This window comes from Asterias rubens, chromosome 20 (genome assembly GCF_902459465.1).
Source record: "Asterias rubens chromosome 20, eAstRub1.3, whole genome shotgun sequence".
Classification (NCBI taxonomy): Eukaryota; Metazoa; Echinodermata; class Asteroidea; order Forcipulatida; family Asteriidae; genus Asterias; species Asterias rubens.
In genome coordinates, this window is record NC_047081.1 from 5,893,506 (window position 1) to 5,905,815 (window position 12,310).

Sequence of the window (12,310 nt, forward strand, 5' to 3'; positions counted from 1 at the left end):
TATTTAAATTTCATGTTAACAGATATGAACCAGAATAAATATTTGTTTGATTTCTCATCCAGGTCACATAGATCTACAAAATATCTCAGACTAATGCAAATATACTACTACAAAAGAAAAAGCTGTCTGACCATATGGGTGTCCTAGATTACAAACAATGTGTTTGTATCTTATCCAGATTATACATTCATGATCATGACTTTAAGGCACTGGACACTATTGGTAACTACTCAAAATAATTGTTAGCATAACAAATTACTTGGTAATTTGCAATGGAGAGCTGTTGATACATGTAGTATAAAACTTTGTGAGCTGAAGTGATGTAGTATTTGAGAAAGGGGCAAATTCTCACTGAAATATTGAGACTTCAGGCCTGAAGCCTTTCATTAGGCATGTGAAAGAACACAGACTTGAGTAACAATGGTTTTTTTTCTTTTATTATTTTCTTGCAACTTTGATGGCCGAATTCACAGGTTTGTTGATTTATGCATGTGTTTGAATAAAGCAATACTATTCTTTAAAAATTACCAAATGTGTCCAGTGCCTTTAAAGGAAGCTCAAGACTGTACTGCAGTTGAGCAGAACGAATATGTTTTATGGACAAGAACAAATCCACTCAACGAGTCTTGAGTTGGAGTATGTTGTACGCTGGAAACATTTGGGTAAAAGATAGCGGAAATCCATCTCTCATGTCGTGTGTAGGCTTATCACATATCCATTCCTGACACGGTATAACATCTGCCAGCTTTCCATCTGTATAACACAGATGATAAACGGGGTATGCAGGGCTGATCCCTAGCGAGGCCCAGCAGTGCTTGAACTCAAGACATACCGTCTATCTTAATGTCAAAGTGTTACAACTGAATGTCAAACCCATGGATAACACCAGGTGCCAATTTCAAAGAAGTCGGACCACATTACTGTGCTAAGCAAATACCTTAATTTTTTCCTTCAATTTTTAACATGCAATATTGCCCCAACTCTTGGTTAGGGGTTAAAAGGAGAAAAATATTAAAGACGAAAATAACTCTGCTCTCTTGGGCAATTTTAATTAGAAAACCTGCAATAGTGCGCAAGTTGTATGATGTTTTCCAGGTTACCAGGAAACATGCTTAGCACGATTAAACTTTTAACATTTTACCAGCTGTGTAGGTTTTGTAGGTTAACAGCCATTTGTAGATTTAAGGATATGTAGTGATCCTGGTAAGAAGTACATTCATAACGTGACGCAAGTGAAGATGAATTTTAGGTCTTTGACTGCTTGATGCAATTTGCCATCTCCTTGTATCTCTTCATTCACATGATATGCTAAGCCAGAAGCCATTTCCTTCTAACTAGAGAACATCTTGCTTTATCAGACTTCATCATATGATGACCTGCCAAAATCAATAAGCATTCTATGTATCTTTTAGCAGGGCACCAGACATCTAATTTAAAAAGGAACCATTTGTTGGACGCGTCACAAATGTGTCAATGTGGCTATAGAAAAACAACAGCTTGTGAAAACAAGACTTGAGAAGTATCTTGAAATTAATTTATGTCCATTCACTTAGGAGTGGTATAATGCCGGAAAAACTGAATGAAATGAGAGAAGTAAATTTGAAATATCATTTTAACAATAAATCTGTACTGAAGCATTTAATTTCCAGTCCTCAAATAATCCGAATCACTTGAAGCTTTGTATTCCTTGCAATTTTTCACCTAATCAACTGCCAAATCCCATTCAGTTCTGAAATCTTGGTTTACCCCATAAATGCTGAACTTCAACCCTTTCTTCCAAGTCGAAACCAGCTAAAGTAATAAAGCATAACAAGTGATGCTAATAAGAACTGTCCGAACCTACTATCATCAAACTCCAAAGCGATCCTCGAGTAAGATCCAAGTGATAGCGTTCTGCTTGCGGTTACAGCTCTCACTGAATCATCTCACACAAATAAACACATATGGCTGATAACGTCTGAAACAATTTCACCAGCTGTGTTGATCACGAGAAATCAGAATTGCTGACTGATTGCTTTAGGAACGTCTTGAAAGTTTTACATGGTGGTGTTTATATATGTACTTCCTTCAAATCTGTTCCATTCACCTTGAAATGGTTAGTACAAGTGATGAGGAGCATAAGCCCTTATTAGGGGTGGGTTAATTTCCCAACGAATTTTTTTTTTTTTTTGAAGTAATTTGGTAAAAGGTCTCCACGAATTTGTAATTTTTTTGAAGATACTTTGTTAAAAGGTCGCCACAAATTTGTCCTTTTTCTGAAGATAATTTGTTTAAAGGTCGCCATGAATTTTTCCTTTTTCTAAAAGTTCGCTTGTTAAAAGTTTGCAATTGTTTGTCTCAAGTTGATTTCCTGCACTATGTTAACTGAATTTAACATCTACAGACGTTCTCGATACTGTAGTGTCTTTAATGCCAAGAAGATATACCTGGTTTTCACATTGTCTACACACTTCATTGCTCGCAAAGGATTTTACAAACAACTACAAAACATGGTGAAATTCTTGTCATCTCACATTTCCACTGTCTCCCATTCAGTTACATAAACATTGCTCATGTGGCAGAGTACATCCCAGGTAACTTTCATTGTTCATGTCATTCTGTACACACACGAATGCACTCCGAGAACAATGCATTTGGTTGGTAAGTCTGCTGCCATCTAGTGTTCAAATTAGTCTCATATCTATAGCATAATCTGTTTCATATCTGTAACACAAACTTCTTTCCACTTTAAAAAAGTTAAACTATCTGTCCTCCCCTCCTGTTTACAATATACAACATTAAATCTCAGTTAGTAAATAACAAATTTATATTTCATATCTGTGAATACACTAACTGGTTTAAAAACGAAAATTATCTAGCCATTAATTTATATTAAATATATGTTTCATTAAATTCTTCTATATTTTGTGCAGTGTTCTTCATTTGAAAGCATTAAACTTATTTTAAATTACTTGTGTTAATTCGCATAGACTTCTTAAATGTTTACTTCTTTAATGTTTTCGCAAAAGTGCCCATGACATAATGCTGCACAAGAAAATATTGACCGCCGAACCACACTTGGAAGCATAAAGATGCCGAACTCTGATAAAGTTACTAATTAACACTCAATTTGAGAGTGAACCCTTACACTTCTGTAACAGAAGAAAAGTCCTAAAAACAGATTAAGTCTATTTTTTTTAGCAGAAATCCGGCTACAAATGTCATGCTATATACATACTGATGATAAACTCTACCTCCTTCCCATTTGACCAAAACAAATTCCTTCATCTGTACTGTTAATTTTAAAATATTTTTGGCATTGCCTTTTTTCTTCTTCTTCATTTTTCTTTTTTAAACTGTAGCACACACACGCAGTAAGGCACTTCATCATAAGTAACCTGTGAAAAACGGAAGTCACGCAGCTTGGACTCGACAACAGCTAATCCAAATGACAAAAACAGAAGGTCGTTAAAATTACAAATGTACAACACATCTGAATAATTACCCCGAGCAGACTGTCAGCGTCTTTTAAAACCTCTACTTTCATACAAGACCTTTCTATGGTCTTCAGTGCTGACCTCGTGGCCAGAGAATCAAAGCGTAGAATGCTGTGGTAGGCAGCAAGATGAAATTGAACCCAGGTCATGGGTCAACCTGAATCTTATAAATTAATTGATGGAATGACCATATTGAATTCTCAGCAGTCATTTTAACAGACAATTCCTGTTGAGAAAGTTTCCACCAGAAATCAGTTTTGCATCTTTTTCATATCAAAACTTAATGTCAAAGATACAAAACTGTCCAACAGATAATTTTGATTTGGTGTCTTTCAAAAATTGGATGACTACATCAGGGCCCAACTTCAGAGAGCTGCTTAATCAGAAAATACGGCTAAGTAAAAATAAGCAGGATACCAGTTACAATTTGTACTTGTGGCATGGCAATTTGGCTGGTAACCTTATTCTGGAAAGCATAATTTTGTTTCGCTTAGAAACTTTGTATGCTTACGCAGCTCTTTGAAATTTGGGACTGGTTGTCATTCATTGAATGCTTTTCAGGTATTTCTGCTTAATTTCATATTGTGCTTAGCAATTTTTGGCCAAGTCAGTGTCCCATACAGAGATTAGTTTCCATAAGTTGCAAATATTTGAATCATCAGTATTTCCTATAATAATTCTACTTTAAGGATGAAACCCAAGTCTCTGCCTGCAAACATCTTTTGTACCAAACACCCATGGGACACCTAGGATGATTGTATCACTAAATGATTAACACGTCGAAGGTGATGCTGAATGTCAAACAGCGATTGATTTCTATCTGTAGACTTGCAACTTGACTGGGACCGGCAGGTCACTGGATGTCCACATGGGGGCGATGCACCGGTACTCAAGTCTCAAAACACATATCATACACATTATGACCCAGAATACCAGTTAACCGTTGCAGACATTCTAAAAGGTGTGGATGATTTCCTTCTATGTGACCCTTGAATTTTGAACTCCCATGTTGTAATGCTGATTTCATTTCAGGATGAGTAAGTGGGTTTGTCTGTCCTTTATGGTTTGTGCAACATTCAGACGCTGTTCTCTCTAGTCTACCATTAGGGATGACAATCTCCTCATGATTCCTGAGAGTAAAAATGGAAACAGAGTGACACATTTTACAGAAACTTTCCAAAGCTTTCAGTAATCCAATAGTATCTCAGGTTATTAGTAAAGACTGTGCAAGTCTTATGTGTTTTGAGCTTTCAGGACAATAATGGCCCCAACCATATCGAGTTTTACATGTTCTTGTGCTATTTTTCTTTCGACAAGCAAAAGCCAGAATGAGACAAATGTTTTAGATGTGGGAGGAAAACCCCAGATAATTATTCAAGGGAAAACCATCGCAGTAAACTAGGGGCTAAAAACCAAGTCCACATAGTGCCCGTAGTAGGATTTGAACCAGGGTCCCAGAGGTGGAAGGCGAGGCAAGACACCACTACACCAACCGGACCGCCCTGATCTGTGGTCTTGATTAAAATGCAGGATCTCAAATCACTTTTTTGGATTGAGTGTAAAGGCAGTATCGGAGAGTAACTCAGACACTTGTGGTCAATCAAAATTGTGGACATAGATCACGTAGCCATAACTGCCAGTGGTCAGGAAGAAGGGAGGTCAGGGGACTTTAGCACCGATAGAAACAGCACACGCATCAAAGGGACAAATCCAGGTATTATGTCTGGTTATCAGACAAGCTCACTGCCACCCATGAGGGAAGATGACCATGAGAAAATACTTCTAGCAACTGCAGACTCTTTGGGGAGTTTGGGCCAAGTATTATGGGCTTATTTGTCAGTTGTCAATTTTGATTATGACCAGATTCATAAAGGATCACTGTCAGAGGTTCAGACCAAGGTGGCTAGGGGCACTTTATTCACCAACGGTGATAGAGATGTGAATTTTCAAAAAGGGGCTACTTTCAAAATCAGGGTTAAATCAGCACTTTCTACAGATACTGTCAATGCCATTCTAGAAGGAGGGTTGGCAGGGAAAGACTAGACTCAAGCTTATTATTATTATTAAGCTTTGGAGTTCTGATCAGTACAGTGTGAGTTCCATTCCTGGTCTTGATACTTGTATACTAAGAAAGACACTTCTTGACCATTATTGTTTCATCCTTCAGATAGGGTTTTAAGCTGTAGATCTCATGCAATGTGTAATGCATGTGAAAGAACCCAGTTACATTAAAGGCAGTGGACACTTTTGGTAATTACTCAAAATAATTATTAGAATAAAACCTTACTTGGTAATGACGACAGATTGAGCTCAAATTTTCACAGGTTTGTTATTGGATGCATATGTTGAGATACACCAAGTGACAAGACTGGTCTTTGGCAATTACCAATAGTGTCCAGTGCCTTTAATCACTGAGAGAATGGTTTCCCCAATGTTTCTGGCAGTGACTGAAGTCCTCATTGCGAAAATTCTTATGCGCAGCCATTTTGGCCGTCTGGCATATCACAGCTTCCCCTAGTCAATCTGGTAGTTTTCCATATACAAGTAATGCCTTTTGTCACAAAAGTACTGTTAATTTGTGCGAGTTTCTTACCCCAGTGCAGATTTTCAAAGGAACAGGAAAGTTACAGCAAGAAACAGTCAAAGCAACACTTTGTACTGTGTTTTTAAAAAATTTCATTGGCATAGCTGACAACCTGAAGCACAAGAAAATCAGCTAAAAAGTTGCCTGTAACATTGGGGGCGTATATAGCAGACACAATAAAAAGTTGCCTGTAACATTGGGGGCGTATATAGCAGACACAATAAAAAAGTTGCATGGCTGTAACATTGGGGGCGTATATAGCAGACACAATAAAAAGTTGCCTGTAACATTGGGGGGCGTATATAGCAGACACAATAAAAAGTTGCATGGCTGTAACATTGGGGGCGTATATAGCAGATAAGTTGCCTGTAACATTGGGGGCGTATATAGCAGACACAATAAAAAGTTGCCTGTAACATTGGGGGCGTATAGAGCAGACACAATAAAAAAACAAGCACAGCGTTCTCTATTTCCATGACCTTACCCAAATTGGATCAAATACCCCCATTACACAAGTCTATAAATGTATCAATAAACATGCAGAGATCTTGATAGTCAACTTACATATTTGTACACATAGTTGCCGGGGAATGTACCGAACATTCCGGTGCGTTCCGACATCCCGACGAACCAACCGTCGTCACATTTCTCCAGAACGTTCACCAAGTCCCCCTCCTGCAGTTCAATTTCATCCTCATTGTGGGGTGCGTAGGCAAAGGAAGCAACAAAGCTACAAGGGGGGAAAAAAACAAGAAAAGCAAATACTCAAATAAAAAAATTTTGCTAAACCTTGCAAAACATTACATGGTGCTAAAAAGGAAAAGGTTTCATAATTCAAATGCAGTCCCACATACCTTGCAGGGAAAACTGTATGTTACAGCGCCTTGAGGGTCACTGAGTGACCAACATGCGCGCTATTTACATTGCAAGAAGCCATTATTTTTATCTTAGACATTCTGGAAAAGATACTGTGATGCAAAAGCAGAATTTATAACAAGATTTTTATTGTGTAGTACAAGGTATTGTGTGGCATCCTGTAGCCTACATGCTAGAAAAACAGACTGCAGTACAAGGTTCTTTTACACAACACATCGGACCTCTGGCTTTACATCCAATCTGCAGGACAAAGCAATAAAGATCAAATGTCTCCCTCACAGACACAAGTGTCACAACCAGGACTCGAACCCACACTCTGCTGATTAAAACACCAGAGCTTCAGTGTGATGGGCCATTCATTTCTGTATATTCTGTATAATCATCACCAAGCGCCCATATATGGTTTTGTTGTTGATTTTTGTTGACCAATTCTTTTCTTGTTAATGTGTAGGAAAAGATAATATAAATGAGAAAATGTTGTTTTGACTTGAAAAGCATAGATACTATGTGAACAATAATGTCACTTCAGGTCATGACCTTTACTTTGGTTGAGCAGGAGAAAGTAGTTAATATTAAGCAGCCAGTTGTGGCCGCTTTGGAGATTTTGGCACAAGCTATTGGCAGCGACTACACACTGTATACTCGGTACTTTTTTCAAAGTTCTGTGATTTGCCTGTGTTCTTTTTTTCACAAAAATCAGGAAAGTATTGAGTATACAGTGCTTAATACACCTTGGTGTACATGCAACTGTGAAAAAAAACATTTTTCTTTTTTTTGTTTATCCACAATGCAAAAGAAAATCCATCTACTATTTTCGCTGAGCTGCTTAGTGATTGGTTGCCAGAACGAGGTGAAACTATGAGGTCACTAGATGACCAATGACAGCTGACTTTGTCTCCCGTCACTTTACATTACTCTAAGCACACTTCCCCTCCACACCAAGGGACTAAAGAATACCACCTGCCTAGAGATGACCTAAATACTACGGCCTGAGATTGAGATTGAACACAGGGAGATGTCAAATGGCCGATTATACTGAAGTAGGTCAAATAATAGCTCCTGTGAGGACTGTCTGCAACACTCAATAGTGTAGCCTTTTCTTTTCCTTTCCAAGTCGGACAAATTGTCCAGATCCACTTTTGTAAAGATCAGACATTTACTGGTGTCTCAGGGGAAACAAGCTTTTCCCTATAAAATGTACAGAATTATAGCACAAAGATATTTAAAAAGACGTTTGACACCACCATCAACTTTGGAATTTGTCAAATTCTATTTGCACCTTGGGAGCATTTTCATGATCACAACCATTAACTGTTTCGGTTGAACTTGCCATTGGTTGATCACTGGTCATTGACTGAAACAGTTATTGGTTACGACCACAAAATGCACATTTGACCCTGAATAAGCTGCTTAAAAACTAAAAGTAATATATAATAATATAATAATGATGAGTTCCACAAGAACTAGGAGAAGCATGTAATTTCTCGCTTTGATTTTAATAAATATTGTTATCCTCTCCAAGCCAGAACTTAGTGTACTTAGTTCCCAAGAGATCAGGTTGGCTCTGTGGTTTTTTCCCCTGCCTTTTTAACTCTGTGGACCCCTGTTCGCATCACACCTGAGACTGAAGCCTTGCAAGTGAATTGTGTTTCATCAGTCTCTACATGAATGCATTTTTCCCCCCTCCGGGTTTTCCTCCCACATTCGACACTGAGCATTTCTTCTCATTTCCTATTCATCCTTTTATTGGCACAAATGGTGCTGTTTGATGTCTGATCCAAATTAATAAATAAATAAATAAATAAAACACTTACAAATCTTGGCCGGCTGCGAGGGTCTTACTTGGCTGTAAGATAAAAAAGATTAAAAAAACAGTCAGACCAAGTATGTTAGAAGTCACAGACAAAGGTAGAAACTTCTAAAATATTCCAGCCCAAAGATAAGTCAAAGGGGGGTTATCGTCAGATTCACAGCAGGCCTGTGGTTGTACATGGATGAACTCTGACCCAGTTACTGCCTAGCAGTCACATCACAAACGGCGCTGTCATTATCATACTGTGACATGACGGTCAGCAGGCGCGGGCAACTGGGTTAGAGTTCATTAATCTAAGTAAGACATCGGGCCTGCTATGATCGAGATGACAGTTCACCTTTAATATTCTTCAGAAATACGTGTGCTCTGAAAATGTACACATTTAAATTAACTAACCTCCAATCAGATGTGATATTTAGTCCATGGGGCAGGAAGGAAAATTTGATTGAGCACAAGGGCTTGCCTACATTTACACACGGCGTAGGCTTTAAAAGATTCTTCAAGCTATTTCATGACAATTTTCCAGATTTTCCGAAGGGCATTACAAGCTGGAAACCAGACTAAGGTAGGAAGAATATTATGTCTGCTCCCTTACTGAATCACTCGTTCTTTCCCTACACTCACCTCCAGCCCCCTCCCAACACTCACCTCCAGCCCCCTCCCAAACCTAACAGCCCCAAACACTAACACTTGTCTTTTCTTCACAACTACGAAACACTTACGAATGACAACAAATGTATGGATTTAACCTAACCACCATTGTGTCATAAAGCTGCTAGCTAAACCCCAAAATTTTCATCAGTGATGTCATGCGTGCGATGCAAACCCCCCACCTTTATTTTGGGGTTACGGAATCATTTGCTTTGAATCACATGGCTAGCGCCCTCAGCAGGCTGCTTCCTGCTTATAATCGTTCTGTTTTAGGCCGTAGACCGGTACTGACGTCTTTGTTCGTCTTCACCCAACAGATTCACAGATTCTAATAAAACTACGAACTACTGAGTCACAATGCCGTTTCAGCCTGTTCTTATTCAGAAAGTCACACAAATCATATAAATATATTCGTTTAGCATACCTCCCCCCCCCCCAATTTTTTTTGCAAGACCTACCAAAAAGGTGTCTCATTGCCCAAATTGATGATATCCTATGAGTCTAGCATACAGTCCACATGAGTAAGAGTTAAGGACACTAACAGAGAGACCTGACTAGGTACGGTTGTACTGACGCCAACGGAATGAATATGTCACAACACACTTCCCTATTTACAATCAAACGTGCCACTGGGAATGGAAAGTAGTCAAACAAAGTGGATACCTAATCAATGCTAGCAGTTTCCTTCTGGAATTTTGAGGGGAAAAAAAGTGAAAAACACAGAGCAATACTTTCAGGAGAGTCGCGTAAATCTGTTGTACATACAAAAATAATTTCCGTTGAACAAAAAGTACCCAAACCCTTTAAGATTGATTTGAACTTAAGATCAATCTTAATTCTTTAGCAATCTTACCTTTTGAGATCGCTGTTCAAAGTATCGGTCAGGTTGTCTCTGGCTGCTCCCGTATGACCCTTGACTTCCTGCTGACCCCAACGATGACCTCCCACTTCCTTTACTAGGGAGAGTCTGGGCCATCTTCTGGATGGGTGGACTGGATTTAAGCGGTTGTTGGCTGAAGGGCTGGATCGGGGCGTGGCCAGTGGGAGGGGGGCTCTTTACAGCTGGTGGACTTATAGCACCTAGAAGAACAAATATCATGAGAGAAATGACACCCGATTACTACAGAAATGACACCTGATTACTACAAACAAAAAGTCAATGGATGAAGGGGCAGCTGGAGCAGGTGTGAAAATGTAAGAAAATCCAGCAAGGTCAATCTGTGATGGTTTCTTTATGACCATACAATGTAAATAAGAGTTGATCTAAAATTAAACAAAAATTGAGAAGAGTGGCTTACTTTAAGACTTGCTCTATAGAACTTAATCACGCTGTCACCATCTTGGTCATGTTCCCTGTTTCCAACAACAGTAATGAATGCTGACATTCATTGTGCAAACATGGCACCAGAACATTATTTCGTCCATCCTCAGTTTGGTTACAATGAGTTGGAATGGAGTAAAATCAAGATGGCCACATCGTGATAAAGGTCTATAAGGCATGATATTTGCAACAACCATTTTCAGAGGAGGTTTGCAAAAGCATAAGAGAAACTCTCCCCCCAAAAAATTAAACCATGTTTTTGATCCCCAAAGAACTGATTTTGCACTGGAGTTTTATGTACTTCAAAATAGTTAAGTCCACAACAAAAACTTTCACAGGTTTGTTACTCCATTGAATATGTTAGGTCACAACAAGTGTGGATACTGGTCTTTAGTATTTTTAATAATGTGACATGTGTGCTTTAAAATGTGTTCCAATCTTACTTTGCTGGACAAAGTGTGATGTCACAATACAAATCACTATGGCGATACTGACAACTCATCTTAAAGGCAATGGACACTATTGGTAATTACTCAAAATAATTGTTAGCATAAAACCTCTCTTAGTAACAAGTAATGGGAAGAGGTTGATAGTATAAAACATTGTGTGAACAGCTCCCTCCGTGTGACAAGGGTGGTCTTTCTTTCATTATTATCTCGCAACTTCGACGACCAATCAAGTTCACATTTTTACTGGTTTGTTATTTTATGAATATGTTGAGATACACCAAGTGATAAGACTGGTCTTTGACCATTGACAATTACCAATAGTGTCCAGTGTCTTTAAGATGAATCTTATTGAACTCAAGCTCATATCTTGTCTCAATTACATTCTAAGTGAGACTAGGTTTTAAAAATAACGTTCATATGACCTAGACTGAATAAAAGTCTCCACAAAACAACTTCTAACAAGTACCCTACAGAAAGTTGACCTTGGCATTGCAACTTCAGTCACTTAGTCTCTACTGAAAGTTTGAGTAAATTTTGTGTAGTCACAGTAAATGTTTCTTACAAATCGTTATTTAAAGCTTATCTAAATTTCCTGTAGAGATATTTCTCTCTCTGACACGCAACACTTTTCACAAAAACTTTTCGCTTATAAATCATTCCATTACATGTACTACTACAAGGTCAAATACAACGGCCTGTACAACGCCAACAATCTTAGGATGATAGTTTCCATCACTGCCTTCTTCAATAAACAAAACCAACCATCTGAACTCGTCACAGGGTGGTGGAAGCCTGCGCTGCATCTACATATCACAGGTTAAAGATGACCTCAACGCTCTCGGCTTACAATATGACCAGGCTGTTCATGCTGCCAAGGATCAGCCTGGATGGCACAAACCAATTTATATGAAAAAACCTGGGGTCACAACGTCTCGAGCCGAGTTTGGCTCGAGTAGCGTTAACTATATACAGCTTCCTTGAAGACTATGATGATAAGAACAGGATCGCTTAGACATGGTTATACCGCACTCTGCCACAGTGAACTTAATTACCAGAAGTCCCCTGATCCACCAAGTGAAAGTGAAAGCCCCCCCCCCCCCATTCCTATCTGCTCCAAGGTTGGAGTAGATATGTAAACAG

General features: G+C 38.7%; 1 protein-coding gene across 1 annotated transcript in view; it reads right to left on the reverse strand.

The window, feature by feature from the left end:
* Window positions 1-312: 312 nt before the first annotated feature.
* The window catches only part of LOC117303641, a 131,076-nt gene continuing 119,078 nt past the window's right edge, over window positions 313-12,310 (reverse strand). The window contains exons 26-29 of the mRNA XM_033787871.1: window positions 10,254-10,480; window positions 8,751-8,782; window positions 6,625-6,790; window positions 313-4,606 (exon numbers count right to left, since the gene is read on the reverse strand). Of these exons, the coding sequence (XP_033643762.1) occupies window positions 4,598-4,606; window positions 6,625-6,790; window positions 8,751-8,782; window positions 10,254-10,480 (434 nt within the window). The 3' untranslated portion in view covers window positions 313-4,597. The remainder of the gene's footprint in view (window positions 4,607-6,624; window positions 6,791-8,750; window positions 8,783-10,253; window positions 10,481-12,310) is intronic.